This window comes from Ranitomeya imitator, chromosome 3, assembly GCF_032444005.1.
Source record: "Ranitomeya imitator isolate aRanImi1 chromosome 3, aRanImi1.pri, whole genome shotgun sequence".
Lineage (NCBI taxonomy): Eukaryota > Metazoa > Chordata > Amphibia > Anura > Dendrobatidae > Ranitomeya > Ranitomeya imitator.
In genome coordinates, this window is record NC_091284.1 from 496468304 (window position 1) to 496484821 (window position 16518).

At 46.0% G+C, this 16518-nt stretch overlaps 2 protein-coding genes across 2 annotated transcripts in view; one reads left to right on the forward strand and one right to left on the reverse strand.

The window, feature by feature from the left end:
* TGFBRAP1 (transforming growth factor beta receptor associated protein 1) overlaps positions 1–2578 on the reverse strand; it is a 91631-nt gene extending 89053 nt beyond the window's left edge. The window contains exon 1 of the mRNA XM_069757639.1: positions 2310–2578. The gene's annotated coding sequence lies outside the window, so the exon portion shown is untranslated. The remainder of the gene's footprint in view (positions 1–2309) is intronic.
* On the forward strand, positions 2446–16119 carry C3H2orf49 (chromosome 3 C2orf49 homolog). Its single transcript, XM_069757641.1, has 4 exons — positions 2446–2764; positions 9675–9841; positions 12043–12394; positions 15571–16119. Exons 1-4 carry the CDS (start codon positions 2663–2665, stop codon positions 15625–15627), a joined length of 678 nt encoding a protein of 225 aa, XP_069613742.1. The 5' UTR covers positions 2446–2662; the 3' UTR covers positions 15628–16119.
* The last annotated feature ends 399 nt before the right edge of the window (positions 16120–16518 follow it).

Sequence of the window (16518 nt, forward strand, 5' to 3'; positions counted from 1 at the left end):
GAGGATTAACGCTGAAATCCAGGAGGGTCCTGTGGAGTAATACTGAAATCAAGGAGGGTCCTGGGGAGTAATGCTGAAATCCAGGAGGGTCTTGGGGAGTAACGCTGAAATCCAGGAGGGTCCTGTGGAGTAATACTGAAATCAAGGAGGATCCTGGGGAGTAATGCTGAAATCCAGGAGGGTTCTGAGGAGTAACGCTGAAATCCAGGAGGGTCCTGGGGAGTAATGCCGAAATCCAGGAGGGTCCTGGGGAATAATGCTGCATTGCAGTCCTAAGGCTACTTTCACACATCAGTTTTTTGCCTTCAGGAATAATCCGGCTATTTAAAAAAAAAAAAAAAATGGATCCGGTGCTAAGGCCATGTTCACACAGTGCGTTTTTTACCGCGGAACCGCGGCGGTTTTGCCGCTGCGGTTCCGCAGCTGTTTTCCATGCAGGGTACAGTACACTGTACCCTATGGAAAACAGGACACACTGTGCACATGGTCCGGAAATTGTAAAAAAAAAGACGCGCTGAATAGCTCCCGGAAAAAAGAAGGAGCATGTCAATTCTTTTTCCGGAGCCGCAGCGGTTCTGCACCCATAGACCTCCATTGTGAGGTCCAAACCGCAGTAAAACCCGCAGATCAAAAATATATCTGCGGGTTTTACTGCGGTTTGATGTGCAGAACCGCTGCAGCAGGAAGTGCGGGGAGCGGGCGGAAGTGCGTGGGCGGAGTGTGGCTGCCCCCCCCGTGTTCCGATCCCGCCCCCCCGTGCTCCGATGCCCCCCCCCCCAGTGCTCCGATGCCCCCCCCCAGTGCTCTGATGCCCCCCCCCGTGCCCTAATCTCCCCCCCTTATACTCACCCGGCGTCCCGGTGTCCGTCCGGCCGTCTTCTCCCTGGGCGCCGCCATCTTGCAAAATGGCGGGCGCATGCGCAGTGCGCCCGCCGAATCTGCCGGCCGGCAGATTCGTTCCAAAGTGCATTTTGATCACTGAGATATAACCTATCTCAGTGATCAAAATAAAAAAATTGTAAATGACACCCCCCCCCCTTTGTCACCCCCATAGGTAGGGACAATAAAAAAATAAAGAATTTTTTTTTTTTTTTTTTTCACTAAGGTTAGAATAGGGGTAGGGGTAGGGTTAGGGGTAGGGTTAGGGGTAGGGTTAGGGTTAGGGGTAGGGTTAGGGTATTTTCAGCCATTTTAACCCTAAAAAAATTCCTAGAAAACACACAGACTCTGGCTAGAAAACTGCATCAAAAAAACGCATCAAAAAACGCATCAAAAACGGACCAAAAAAGGACCAAAAAAAGGACCTGCGTTTTCTGCCAAGAGCTGCAGTTTTTTAAAAAACAGTCAGGAAAAAAAAAGGATGGAAATCCTGAACGTGTGAACATACCCTTATTGTGAAAAACTGATGCGTTGGATCCGTTTTTGTTTACCGGGCCTAGAGTTTGGACTTCCTGTTCCAAAAAGAGGAAGAGAGGGAGAGACTCCAGAATGAAAAACAAAGCTACGGGGCATGCTCAGTGTAAAAATAACAGAATCGGTAGCTGGATCCAGTCATTTCACCCCACGTTTCATCCGTTTATCGCTGGAACTGTCGGTGTGTTTTTTCGCCGGACAGGAAAAACGTTCCTCTGTATGTTTTCTCCGTCCGCCGGAAAAATAATTTTTGACGGATCCGGCAAAAAACAGATGAAACGTGTGGCCATCAGGCGCTAATACAACTCTATGAGAAAAAACGGATGTTTTTTTCAAAACTCGCCAGATTGTGGCTGACGGAAAAAACCTGATGTGTGAAAGGGGTCTTAGACTACTGAGTAGAAATCCTTCAGCCCCTTATCTGGATAACGAGTCATCCGCCATCACTACTGCTCTCAGCTTTCCTACACCTTCTTCATGTGCTGCGTCTTCTCCACCTGCAATGCTGAAAGCACCCATGAAGGCGTTGGGAGTGTCGCCCCCTACTGACAGGCATCAGCACTGACACATACTGGCACGTTAGTACACCCTTGATTAGAATCAGTGCCTGCTGCAGCCGGAGGCCATTCCTACAGGGCACCACCGCAGCGGCACAGGATGGCACACAGGTGTGTGTACACATTATATACATACAGTATTGCACCCAGTGTAGGAACTGCCAGCATCAGGTGCGGACGTATATCTATCCTGTACAGGTGTCCAGCACGTATATCACACACTACGTATCGTGTACGTGTCACCGCCCAGAGCAGGGTCCCCGGCACTGCGGGTCTCTGTGCGCACTGTCCTGACACAGCACTCGTATATCGGGATAGCAGGGTGTACGGGGACTGTACCTGGCTGTGCTCTGGCTGCCCCGGGCCTCCTCTCTGTCACTGTCACGTGTTACAGAAAGAGGCGTCACTTCAGTGACACGTGACCTTCTATCCTGCCATTGGAAGCGCTCACGTGGTATCCTATGCAGAGTCCGGCGGCGGCCATCTTTCCTGTGGGCACTGGGTATACTTTATGTTAGAGACTAGTACATTCATATTTCCTTTGCCCGCCAGGCCTGTTCTGTGGCGAGCAGCTGTGCACATGAGCATTCGGTGCTTCTGGTTCGCGCAGTCGCCTAGCTCCAAAAGGCACCGAATTCCCCGACACCCGTGATGCCACTTCCGGTGGCCGCAAGGTTTGGTGGGAAGGATTGATGATGGCTGCTGTTGGTGGTAGGGCAGGGGGGCAGGAAAGTGATTTTCTGTTGCATCCGGAGCTGCTGTCCAGGGATTTCCTGCTGCTGTCACTGGGGCAGGTGAGACTTCCATATGTCCTGGTGGCACCTCCGGGTACGGCCATGCGCTACTGGGGTTATATGCCATGTTCTCCATGCCAGCGAGAAGTCCGTGTTCTGCCATGTCCACGGGCCGCTGGGAGCCTCCTGATTGTCAGCAGTCGGGTTCCTGTGTCTGATCTGATGACAACCTGCATCCCATACATTCCCCATACTCGTCCCATACATTCCCCATACTGTCCCATACATTCCCCATACTCGTCCCATACATTCCCCATACTCGTCCCATACATTCCCCATACTGTCCCATACATTCCCCATACTCGTCCCATACATTCCCCATACTGTCCCATACATTCCCCATACTCGTCCCATACATTCCCCATACTCGTCCCATACATTCCCCATACTGTCCCATACATTCCCCATACTGTCCCATACATTCCCCATACATTCCCCCATACTGTCCCATACATTCCCCATACTGTCCCATACATTCCCCATACTGTCCCATACATTCCCCATACTGTCCCATACATTCCCCATACTGTCCCATACATTCCCCCATACTGTCCCATACATTCCCCATACTGTCCCATACATTCCCCCATACTCGTCCCATACATTCCCCATACTGTCCCATACATTCCCCATACTGTCCCATACATTCCCCATACTGTCCCATACATTCCCCATACTGTCCCATACATTCCCCATCCTCTCCCCATACATTCCCCATACTGTCCCATACATTCCCCATACTGTCCCATACATTCCCCATACTGTCCCATACATTCCCCATACTGTCCCATACATTCCCCATACTGTCCCATACATTCCCCATACTGTCCCATACATTCCCCATACTCGTCCCATACATTCCCCATACTGTCCCATACATTCCCCATACTGTCCCATACATTCCCCATACTGTCCCATACATTCCCCATACTGTCCCATACATTCCCCATACTCGTCCCATACATTCCCCCATACTCGTCCCATACATTCCCCATACTGTCCCATACATTCCCCATACTGTCCCATACATTCCCCATACTGTCCCATACATTCCCCATACTGTCCCATACATTCCCCCATACTCGTCCCATACATTCCCCCATACTCGTCCCATACATTCCCCATACTGTCCCATACATTCCCCCATACTGTCCCATACATTCCCCATACTCTCCCATACATTCCCCATACTGTCCCATACATTCCCCATACTGTCCCATACATTCCCCATACTGTCCCATACATTCCCCATACTGTCCCATACATTCCCCATACTGTCCCATACATTCCCCATACTGTCCCATACATTCCCCATACTGTCCCATACATTCCCCATACTGTCCCATACATTCCCCATACTCGTCCCATACATTCCCCATACTGTCCCATACATTCCCCATACTGTCCCATACATTCCCCATACTGTCCCATACATTCCCCATACTCGTCCCATACATTCCCCCATACTCGTCCCATACATTCCCCATACTGTCCCATACATTCCCCATACTGTCCCATACATTCCCCATACTGTCCCATACATTCCCCCATACTCGTCCCATACATTCCCCCATACTCGTCCCATACATTCCCCATACTGTCCCATACATTCCCCCATACTGTCCCATACATTCCCCATACTCTCCCATACATTCCCCCATACTCGTCCCATACATTCCCCATACTGTCCCATACATTCCCCATCCTCTCCCCATACATTCCCCATCCTCTCCCCATACATTCCCCATCCTGTCCCATACATTCCCCATACTGTCCCATACATTCCCCATACTGTACCCATACATTCCCCATACTGTACCCATACATTCCCCATACTGTCCCATGCATTCCCCATACTGTCCCATACATTCCCCATACTGTCCCCATACATTCCCCATACTGTCCCATACATTCCCCATCCTCTCCCCATACATTCCCCATCCTGTCCCATACATTCCCCATACTGTCCCATACATTCCCCATACATTCCCCATACTGTCCCATACATTCCCCATACTGTCCCCATACTGTCCCATACATTCCCCATACTGTCCCATACATTCCCCATCCTCTCCCCATACATTCCCCATCCTCTCCCCATTCATTCCCCATCCTCTCCCCATTCATTCCCCATCCTGTCCCATACATTCCCAATACTGTCCCATACATTCCCCATACTGTCCCCATACATTCCCCATACTGTCCCATACATTCCCCATACTGTCCCATACATTCCCCATACTGTCCCATACATTCCCCATCCTCTCCCCATACATTCCCCATCCTCTCCCCATACATTCCACATCCTGTCCCATACATTCCCCATACTGTCCCATACATTCCCCATACTGTCCCATACATTCCCCATACTGTCCCATACATTCCCCATACTGTCCCATACATTCCCCATACTGTCCCATACATTCCCCATACTGTCCCATACATTCCCCATACATTCCCCATACTGTCCCATACATTCCACATACTGTCCCATACATTCCCCACACATTCCCATAAATTCCCCACACATTCCCATGTTATCCCCATACTATCCCCATACATTCCCGTACTATCCCCCACACGGTCCCGTACTATCCTCCACACGGTCCCGTACTATCCCCCACACGGTCCCGTACTATCCCCCACACGGTCCCGTACTATCCCCCACACGGTCCCGTACTATCCCCCACACGGTCCCGTACTATCCCCCACACGGTCCCGTACTATCCCCCACACGGTCCCGTACTATCCCCCACACGGTCCCGTACTATCCCCCATACGGTCCCATACAGCCACGCTCCAGTGTATGGAACATTTCCCACCAAGTCGTCTTATCACCAGTGGTTACTTGTACATGTCTGCTGCACGGCTTGGCTGGAAATTTAGCCTTGGATCATGTGCCAGTTATATGAGCATAACATTGCCTGTTGCTCCTCAGCATAGCCATTATTGTGCCTCAAGAACTGCTGGAATTGTAAATTGTGCAGCAAGTCTTTTCCTAAGCATGTTAGAGGTCTACTGACAATCATGGCTCCGGTCATCGGCCTCTTCTTCCCAATGTGATAATGATGGCACATTGCATGACGCTGTGTCCACCATAATAATGGGATGCTCAGAGAGCTCCTTTCACCAACTGACCACGCTTTGTAGTGTGGTTTTCATACGCTAACTATATTGGTCTACTGAGGGTATGTTCACTCTGGAGGATTTTATGCGTGGATTTCTTTGGCTGAAAAAAATGTGCGTCCAAATAAGTTTTTGTTTTGTTTTTTAGCAATTTTTGGTATTTTTTATGCACTTTTTCTGTATTGGTAGTTTTTTTTCTGCTTTCGTTGTCAAATTTGGTGTCTTTTTATTTATTTATTTATTTTTAGCAGTGAAGCCTCAAGAATTGAAGTAGCTTCTTTTAACATATAGAAAAATGCAGCACTTGGTGCAGTATAAACATGTTTTCTCATTGGCATGATAAGGAATCTTATTCCAAGAGTATTTAAAGAGTTTTTTTTGTTGTTGTGAGAACAGACACTTTGAATACGTTTCCTATTGCTCAAATGCTCCTAGTGGTCTTTTCCACATGGAAAAACAAGTATAATGTTAATTGTTGAGGTGTTTCTTGTAAAAAAAAAAAAAAACCTCCAAATTTGATCTTTGAATTAAATATCCTGTACACTAATAAAAATAGTGGAAAAATATGCCGAAATCACTATCAGAAACTTAGGTGCATCATTTTCGGGCATGTACGCCTACTGGAGACAGACACCCAGACTCAGTCTACAACATCTGAGTGTTCGATTCCAGTAGACACATACGCCTGAAAATTATGCACAACAGAGTACACCTTCACTCTGTTGGCACGATTAACGGGAATCTGTCACCTACTTTTTCTTATATAAGCTGATAAGGTTCGGCCACCGCCATCAGGGGCTTATCTACAGCATTCTGTAATGCTGTAGATAAGCCGCCGATGTATCCTGAAAGATGAGAAAGAGGTTAGATTATACTCACCTGGGGGGGCGGTCCGGTCCGATGGGCGTCACAGTCCGGGTCCGGCGCCTCCCATCTTCATGCGATTACGTCCTCTTGCTTCCTTTGCGGCTCCTGCGCAGGCGTACTTATCTGTCCTGTTGAGGGCAGATCAAAGTACTGCAGTGTCGGGAAAGGTCAGAGACGCCCAGCGCCTGCGCACTGCTGTACTTTGCTCTGCCCTCAACAGGACAGGTAAGTACGCCTGCGCCGGAGTCGCGACAGGAAGCAAAGAGGAGGGCGTCATCACATGAAGATGGGAGGCGCCGGACCTGGACCTGCGACCCCATCGGACCGGACCACCCCTGGGTGAGTATAATCTAACTTGTTTTTCTTATCTTTCAGGTTACATCGGGGGCTTATCTACAGCATTACAGAATGATGTAGATAAGCCCCTGATGCCAGTGGCCAAAGCTTATATACGAAAAAGGTGATAGATTCCCTTTAATGTCTTTGGCCCCATCTGGACATATGCCCGAATCCCGTTTTGTGGGGTGGTTCAGATGTAAGCCCCTACAGGACAAATGGGTGCCAAATTGCAATGTGAAAGCACTCTTGCTCTCCATCGATATCCCTAGACTCCAGTGCGCTCCAAACAAATAATTCTCACCTTTTCTCTTAAGGTACCGTCACATTAAGCGACGCTGCAGCGATCTAGACAACGATCCCGATCGCTGCAGCGTCGCTGTGTGGTCGCTGGAGAGCTGTCACACAGACAGCTCTCCAGCGACCAACGATGCCGGTCCCCTGGTAACCAGGGTAAACATCGGGTTACTAAGCGCAGGGCCGCGCTTAGTAACCCGATGTTTACCCTGGTTACCAGCGTAAACGTAAAAAAAGAAAACACTACATACTTACATTCCGGTGTCTGTCCTCCGGCGCTGTGCTTTCCTGCACTGGCTGTGAGCGCCGGCCAGCCGTAAAGCAGAGCGGTGACGTCACCGCTGTGCTTTACGGCTGGCCGGCGCTCACAGCCAGTGCAGGAAAGCACAGCGCCGAGGGACAGACACCGGAATGTAAGTTTGTAATGTTTGGTTTTTTTTACGTTTACGCTGGTAACCAGGGTAAACATCGGGTTACTAAGCGCGGCCCTGCGCTCCACTCCATCCATGACCTCTTTTACCTTTCGCTTCCTGGACCTCACCGAAACATGGCTGAAACCCTGTCGACATAGCCTCCCTTGCTGGGCTGTTATGATCTCTATCACTGGACCCACATCACCCTGACAATAGACAAGGTGGAGGAGTGGGTCATTTCCTTTCTAACAACTGCACCTTCAACTCATTCCCACATCTACCCTCTCGTCCTTGTTTCTTTTGAAGTGCATTCTGTTCGTATACACTTTCCCTCTAACCTCCACTTACGGACCCCCAGGCCTGGCTACCACCTTTTATTGACAACTTCTCCACCTAGCATCTAGATTTTATGCTGACATTCCCACCAACGTCATTGGTGACTTCAAAATCCCCATTGACAACCAGTCTTCAGCCTCCAAGTGCCTGTCGCTTGCTTCATCATTTTGGTTTTATTCAGTGGTCCTCCACAACCACCCACACAGGCGAACAAACACTAGACCTTATCATCACCGGTATCTGCTCCCTATATGACCTCCATCTACCCACTTTTGCATCCCTGTCCTCCTCATGTGCCCCCCACGTCCAGCAATTAGCTCACCCACTTAGAAACCTTGCACACCTAGACATCCACACGTCCTTTGAATCTATACTACCACTATCCTCCATATTTTCACAACACAGACAGTGCCTCTCTCTCTTCTGCTCCCTCCAGTACCAAGCAAACTTGCCAATCATTACTAAACAGGACTACTTCACCACCCTTGTATCGTCTTTATTCAACACCCTTTAACTCTCTCCTCCTCCCACCACTTCCCCCTCAGAACCCCCTTTTCTCTGAAGACAAATTTGCCTCACATTTCAAAAATAAGATGGACCAAACAAGGCACACTTTTACTGACCATCCACCACAATCCCTATAAATATCAGGCCCCTGCCCCTCCCCCATAACCTTACTCCCCACCATCACTGAAGGAGAGCTTGCTCATCTCTCCCAATCACACCTCACCACTAGTGCATTTGATCCGTTCCACCTCCTTGTCAATCTCACCACCACGTTTCTACTGGCCCTAATCCACCTCTTCAACCTATCTCTAACTTCTGGTACTTTCCTTTTTGCTCTAAAACATGCCACAATCACACATCTCCTGAAGAAACCATACCTCGACCCGAACTCTGCATCCATCTTTCTCCCCATTTCACTGCTCCTATTCGCCTCCAAACTCCTCAAACATGTCCATGCTGAACCTCCTCCCGTCTCTCTTCTAACTCACTCTTTAACGACCTACAATCCGGCATCCATCTACCCTATTCACCCATCACAGTAAACAACATCACGCTTTCCCCTGTACCAAAAGTCAGCTGCGTTGGAGTAACCCTCGACTCTACCCTGTCCTTCAAACCACACATCCAAGCTCTTACCGTCTCCAACTCAAAAATATTTCCAGAATCCTTCCTTTTCTCAACCTTGAAACTACTAAAAGTGCATCATCATCTACTGCCTCCTCTACAGCAATATCCTCCTATGTCCTTCCAGGCTAGCACACCTGCCCACGCCATCCCTATCTCTGCTGCCCAACTAATCCACCCCTCTCCACGCTATGCTTCTGCTTCTCCCCTCTGCCAATCTCTTCCATGGCTCCAAATTCCCCAACGTATCCAGTCCAAACTGCTAACACTCACTTACAAAGCAGTCCATAATCTGTCTCATCGGCATATCTCCGAACTAATCTTCCAACATGTAACCTCCGATCCTGTAAAGACCTTCTTCTCTCTTCCACACACATATGCCTAATATTTTATTTTTGTTTCAGAAAAACATTGTAGTTGAAGATTCTGTGAACGACAAGGAGAAGTTAACAGAGCTGTTTGTCCAGCATGCTATGCCCCTACCCCAAAGACAACTACCCAAGAACCGATGGGGTAAACTGATGGAAAGTAAGAAGGGAATAAAGAAACATGAAGAGCCATACAAGAAGAGGTGAGACTCCTGGTACTCTGGGCACAGAAAAGATGTAAAGGAAAGCTTCGTGCAGAGACATTTGCCCTGACTTTGCTATTGTTCATTTGCTTCCGTAATTCAAAATTTAGCAACTTTACACATAGTCTTCATTGAGGAAAATTACTACCATTCTGCTGCTGTAGATTGTGTAAGTCCTTCACGTAGCTGGCTGTCCTGTTGAATATAACAGTCTTGACTGCTGTAATAAATGAAAGCTAGCAGTAAGGTAACCCAAGCTTATTAAAGCAGACACCAGCTCACATCTCTGATGTGGAAAACTCTGAAGCAGAGAACCACACCAACACCAGGTGTATTTTACTATAGAGAAATACGGATAATCTGCTTTAAAGATTAGGAACATCAGTAGTTAAAATTAATCATTTTTGGTTACTTTTAAAAGGAAGGCGAAACCAAAGAGTTCAGACATGACAGGATTTTCCCGTTTTCAATCTTGAAGCTTGATTTTCTGTAATTCTCTCTAGTCAACCACCATTTATCACCTCTTGGTTCCGCTTGGCTTTGCACACTTGGTCTGCCTTGGCAGACTGTATGGAGTAAACAAGACAGGGGTCATTGCAATTTAACCCCCGGAGCTTTTTTCGGTGTTGCGTTTTCGTTTTTTGCTCCCCTCATTCCCAGAGCCATAACTTTTTTTATTTTTCTGTCAATATGGCCATGTGAGGGCTTATTTTTTGCGGGACAAGTTGTACTTTTGAACGACACCATTGGTTTTACCATGTCGTGTACTAGGAAAACTGGAAAAAAATTCCAATTGCGGTGAAAATTGCAAAAAAAAGTGCAATCCCACACTTGTTTTTTGTTTGGCTTTTTTGGTAGGTTCACCAAATGATAAAACTGACCTGCCATTACGATTCTCTCGGTCATTCCGAGTTCATAGACACCAAACGTGTCTAGGTTATTTTTTTTTATGTATGTGGTGAAAAAAAATTCCAAACTTTGCTTAAAAAAAATGCGCAATTTTCCGAGACCCGTAGCATCTCCATTTTTCAGGATCTCGGGTTGGGTGAGGGCTTATGTTTTGCGTGCCGAGCTGATATTTTTAATGATACCATTTTGGCGCAGATACATTCTTTTGATTGCCTGTTATTGCATCTTAATGCAATGTCGCGATGACCAAAAAAACGTAATTCTGGCATTTGAAATTTTTTTTCTTGCTACGCCATTCAGTGAATCGGGTTAATCCTTTTTTGTTTATTGATCGGGCGATTCTGAATGCGGCGATACTAAATAAGTGTAGGTTTAATTTTTTTTATGTTTTTTTATTTTTAATGGGGCGAAAAAGGGGTGATTTGAACTTTTATATATTTTTATTATTTTTTTTTCCTATTTTTTTAAAAACTTTTTTTTTACTTTTGTCATGCTTCAATAGCCTCCATGGGAGGCTAGAAGCTGGCATAGCCTGATCAGCTCTGCTACATAGCAGCGATGCTCAGATCGCTCCTATGTAGAAGAATTACAGCATTGCTATGAGTGCCGACCACAGGGTGGCACTCACAGCAATGTGGCATCAACAACCATAGAGGTCTGCAGGAGACCTCTGGTTGTTATACAGATGCCCCCGATCACGTGACGGGGGTCAGCGGTGTGTTCATTTCCGGCTGGAAGCGCTTGTTAAATGCCTCTGTCAGCATTTGACAGTGACATTTAACTAGTTAATAGCAACGGGTGGATCGCGATTCCACCCGCCACTATTGCGGGCACATGTTGGCTGTATAAAACAGCTGACATGTCCCGGCTTTGATGTGGGCTCACTGCGGGAGATTTCATCAAAGCCATCGGACATACTATCCCGTCCTATGGCAGAAAGGGGTTAATGATGCAGATGCTGCTTCATTCTAGCCATATCGTATAGATATGCCATGGCATTTGTCTTGGGACGACTCCTATACGGAGTGAAAGGTAAAGCAACAGTTGCATATTGCATATGGCCAGTGGGACAGCCAGAAGCCGTGGTGAGTTGTCCTACTTTTGCAGCATCTACACGACCTGTCTGTACATATGGCTGCTTGTTGCAGTGCTGTACCAGTGTGTTCTGCTTTTACGTTCTCCTTGTTTTCCCTGCAGACTTGTTAATATTTCAGCCCTCTACAGCATAATTGAAATGTGATTGATGCAAGTTTAAACTTACATAATGACTATGAACAGTATTTCTGTTCCAGTGCCGAAAATATCAGAAAACGCCCTCTTATAGTATTTGATGGGGCCTCCACCAGCACAAGCATAAAGGTGAAAAAGACAGAGAATGGACATGCAACTCAGCGGCTCCATCAGTCATGCACAGAGAAAAGCAGCACATCAGTGAGATCAGGAACAGTGCCCACCAGTCCTGTGCCCCACCATAATAGCTCATCAGCCATCAAAGAAGCCAAGGTCCCTACTGGAAACCATGAACATTCAACTACCACCAGGCCAGGGTCTAATACAGCAACAGAGAAAGTAAAATCCCAGTCACCAGTCAGTGGAAGTGTCAAAATAAAAAGGGCTGCTCCAAAGGAGGACGCGGATGTGATGGTATGTATCTACGCCGTGGATTGGTAAATACAACTGAATACGCCCGCGTCTTTCTAGTTGATAAAGGCCTTTGGAGTGTACTTATATACAACAGTAATATAGGACATCGGTCAGCATGAAAAACGAGCCAGAACTGCTATAATGTACTCTGAATTCACTTTCATTCCCCTGTAGTAAGTGCATCTTTCTCATCACATAAGCAGGAATTAAAACATAACTTTTAATGTATAACCAAATAAAGGAATATATTAAATAAACTGTCACCCAAAAAAAGTATCGATAAAAAAGTAATACTGGGTATACCCTGTCAAGGGACGTGCCATACAAAATTTATTTTTGTGCAGACGCTGGCAGTGGTCCAGTGTCCTATCACTCAACCCAAGGTACCTGATTAAATGGAGATAATGCCTGTAGAGGAAGCATTTATCAAATGCCAATACAGATAAACAGATAACCCTGGTTGCGTTAGTATTAGCAGTTATCACAAAATAAAGGGAGGGGTAAGATCCATTGGAAAAGGTATGTACACAAATGTAATATTGGAACAATCTCACCAATTGCTGAGGATAGGTAAGGCGGAGCCCCAATTCGCTTAGGTGGAGAAATCCTTCAAGCCACAACATCAGGAGACAATTCCCTGTCAGTCCCTGGGGGGCTATCAATAAATCTCAATCCCCGAGCTCCCACCCTTACAAGGGCAGTCCACATCTACCCCTAAGGTATAACATGCCCTGCACTCTCCCTATTTCCAGGTCCAACGCGTTTCTTTGCAAGCAGGATCATTAGGGGACTAGCTTGCATGGGAGATAAGGTGCTTCAGTGCTACAAATAGAGTTACCACCCTCTATACTAAACTGCAGTACCTTAGGGGTAGATGTGGACTGTCCTTGTAAGGGCAGGAGCTCGGGGATTGAGATTTATTGATAGCCCCCCAGGGACTGACAGGGAATTGTCTCCTGATGTTGTGGCTTGAAGGATTTCTCCACCTAAGCGAATTGGGGCTCCGCCTTACCTATCCTCAGCAATTGGTGAGATTGTTCCAATATTACATTTGTGTACATACCTTTTCCAATTGATCTTACCCCTCCCTTTATTTTGTGATAACTGCTAATACTAATGCAACCAAGGTTATCTGTTTATCTGTATTGGCATTTGATAATTGCTTCTTCTATAGGCATTATCACCATTTAATCAGGTACCTTGGGTTGAGTGATAGGACACTGGACCACTGCCAGCGTCTGCACAAAAATCTTGAATAAAGGTACCGTCACACTATACGATTTACCAACGATCACGACCAGCGATACGACCTGGCCGTGATCGTTGGTAAGTCGTTGTGTGGTCGCTGGGGAGCTGTCACACAGACAGCTCTCCAGCGACCAACGATGCCGAAGTCCCCGGGTAACCAGGGTAAACATCGGGTTACTAAGCGCAGGGCCGCGCTTACTAACCCGATGTTTACCCTAGTTACCATTGTAAATGTAAAAAAAAAACAAAAAAACTACATACTCACATTCCGGTGTCTGTCACGTCCCCCGGCGTCAGCTTCCCGCACTCACTGTGTCAGCGCCGGCCGTAAAGCAGAGCACAGCGGTGACGTCACCGCTGTGCTTTACGGCCGGCGCTCACATTCAGTGCGGGAAGCTGAAGTGTTTTTTTTTTTTTACTTTTACAATTGTAACCAGGGTAAATATCGGGTTACTAAGCGCGGCCCTGCGCTTAGTAACCCGATATTTACCCTGGTTACCACTGAACACATGGCTGGATCGGCGTCACACACGCCGATTCAGCGATGACAGCGGGTGATCAGCGACCAAAAAAAAGGTCCTGATCATTCCCAGCGACCAACGATCTCCCAGCAGGGGCCTGATCGTTGGTCGCTGTCACACAGAACGATTTTGTTAACGATATCGTTGCTACGTCACAAAAAGCAACAATATCGTTAAAGAAATCGTTATGTTTGAAGGTACCTTAAATACTAAATTTTGTATGGCACGTCCCCTGACAGGGTATACCCAGTAGTACTTTTTTATCGATACACTTTTTTTGGGTGACAGTTTATTTAATATATTCCTTTATTTGGTTATACATTAAAAGTTATTTTGGTAGGATCATGTGATACATTTAAACTATTATATATTGCTGTCTTTGCATCTTTCTCATCCTCTATGCTGACGAGTTCTGTAGGAGTCCTGCTGTACTGTTCAGTGCTTATGTGTCCAGGGGTTGCTCAGATGTGGTGGGCTTACTACTGCCGAAATTCAGTGATAATATATCTTTAGAATATCTCTGCAAATATTCTTTAAAGGTTTAGTCCAGTGAGATTCAAGAAAAGCAGTTACTGAAATGATTTGTGCACTTTAATCACTAAAGCTCCTCCACCTCATCGTTTTCAGCGCAGTTCTGCCTTCTAGGAGCTCCATGTCCTCCTTGGGTCCCACACCTTTTCCTTTCCATTTCCTTCTATGACCTGCTTGATAGATGGTGCCTGTCGGGCTCAGTTGATTAGCTAATCAACTGTCTTTCTATCTCCGCTTATGCTGACATGGATAACGGGGTTGGAGGGGAAAATGGAGGTTATAGAAGTAAAGCTATTCAGATCTCTGGACCGTTATTGAAAACTGGAGATCAGTGAAGTATAAAGCAAAGTACACTAAATAGTCTTATTTCAAAGAACTTAAAAATATCCTTTTTAGGCATCACATATCTATGAAATATAGTACAATAGTTGACAACCCTTGATTTCCATTAGATGGGATTTCCAGGAATATGCTTGGATCCTGAGCATCAGATTGCGCTTGTTGAAAATCACATACAACACCTTACTTGCTTCTCTGATCTTTGACAGGCTACGGAGTTAACGTTACCATTGCAGCGCACTTGACCGCCGCAGGCAATCGTAGAGCCCAGTGATTGCCTGCAGCATTCATGTGCGCGGTAGCCTTGACATCACTGCTGCAGAGTATTATCGAACATGTATTGTACTGGTTAGAGAATTTAGTGCTAGCGTCGTGTTTACTGCAATGTTCCTGTATAGTGGCAACCATAGACTAATAGTGAGGAGCTGGTAATGCGCCAGGCACTGAGGAGTCTTGGATTAAAAGAAAAAAAATATAAAACTACTAATTTCTGAACTCTTATCATTGGCACGTTAAGAATTTCCCGTTCTCTTCCAGAATGAGGAGAAACCTACAGAGGCAAAGAAGAAGATCCACCATGTTACATGGCCATGAGTTTACCTGAAGGAGATCTGATTTTAGGACATCAATCCTGGATGAATGATGGATGCAAAAATGTACAGACATTGCCAACACTTTCCTACCAGAAGAGGAAATGTTACCGGTGCATGAATCTATTCAGTGTTTCTCACCTTAGACCTTTTCTTCAAGAACAGCAGCCCCCGCTCTCATGTAGATCACATCCTAAGACGTTCAGTTACTAATTTATTACTGTGGACTCTTATGACAATGGAGCGAGGGGAGAAGAAGACTGACACTGTCCTATTAGTGATTGTAGTGTGTTTCTTAGAACTGTTAATACATGACTCTTATTTTTATATTATGAAATTGTTTGGATTGCAGTGTCATTTTTATTCTTTGTGAGGACACCTTTTTGGATTGCGGGATTTATGGGCTTAGTAATTGGTAAAGTAATTAAGTACAGCTTCATACTGATTTCTTTAGGACATTTAAAAATTAAAACATTTCTAACTATGGTACAATAAATATCAGTGTCTGTCTATAAAAATCGTCTTGTTTTTCCAGTAGTAGTAGCAACATGATGAACACATTACAACAAAAATTTAAAATATTGGACCGCAATTGTCATTCACAAAAATATTGTGATTATATTTTTTAATATGAATGAAAAATCTAATGAAAAATAGTCCCTAAAAATATTAATAAATAAAAACATTTGTAATTCAGTGGTTCACTCAGACTAGAACAAGAAACCATTATTGTGTCCTCAAACTCGGTGCTCATGATTAGAGTTGAGCGAAATATGTTCGGAATCGGCCGCCGTGTCTGGATTTGCCATATTCGTGCCGCACTGGTACCCTTTTCGTGACGAATTTATGTTTGACGATCGGTTCTGAAAATATTCGGTAATTTCTTCTCCCACTG

Bases quoted from the DNA above. Each gene is read 5' to 3' on its own strand.
- C3H2orf49 (XM_069757641.1), top strand. From the start codon at position 2,663: ATGATGGCTGCTGTTGGTGGTAGGGCAGGGGGGCAGGAAAGTGATTTT. The intron at 9,842-12,042 runs GTGAGACTCCTG...TTTCTGTTCCAG, and splicing joins GAAGAGCCATACAAGAAGAG to TGCCGAAAATATCAGAAAAC. The intron at 12,395-15,570 runs GTATGTATCTAC...GTTCTCTTCCAG, and splicing joins AGGAGGACGCGGATGTGATG to AATGAGGAGAAACCTACAGA.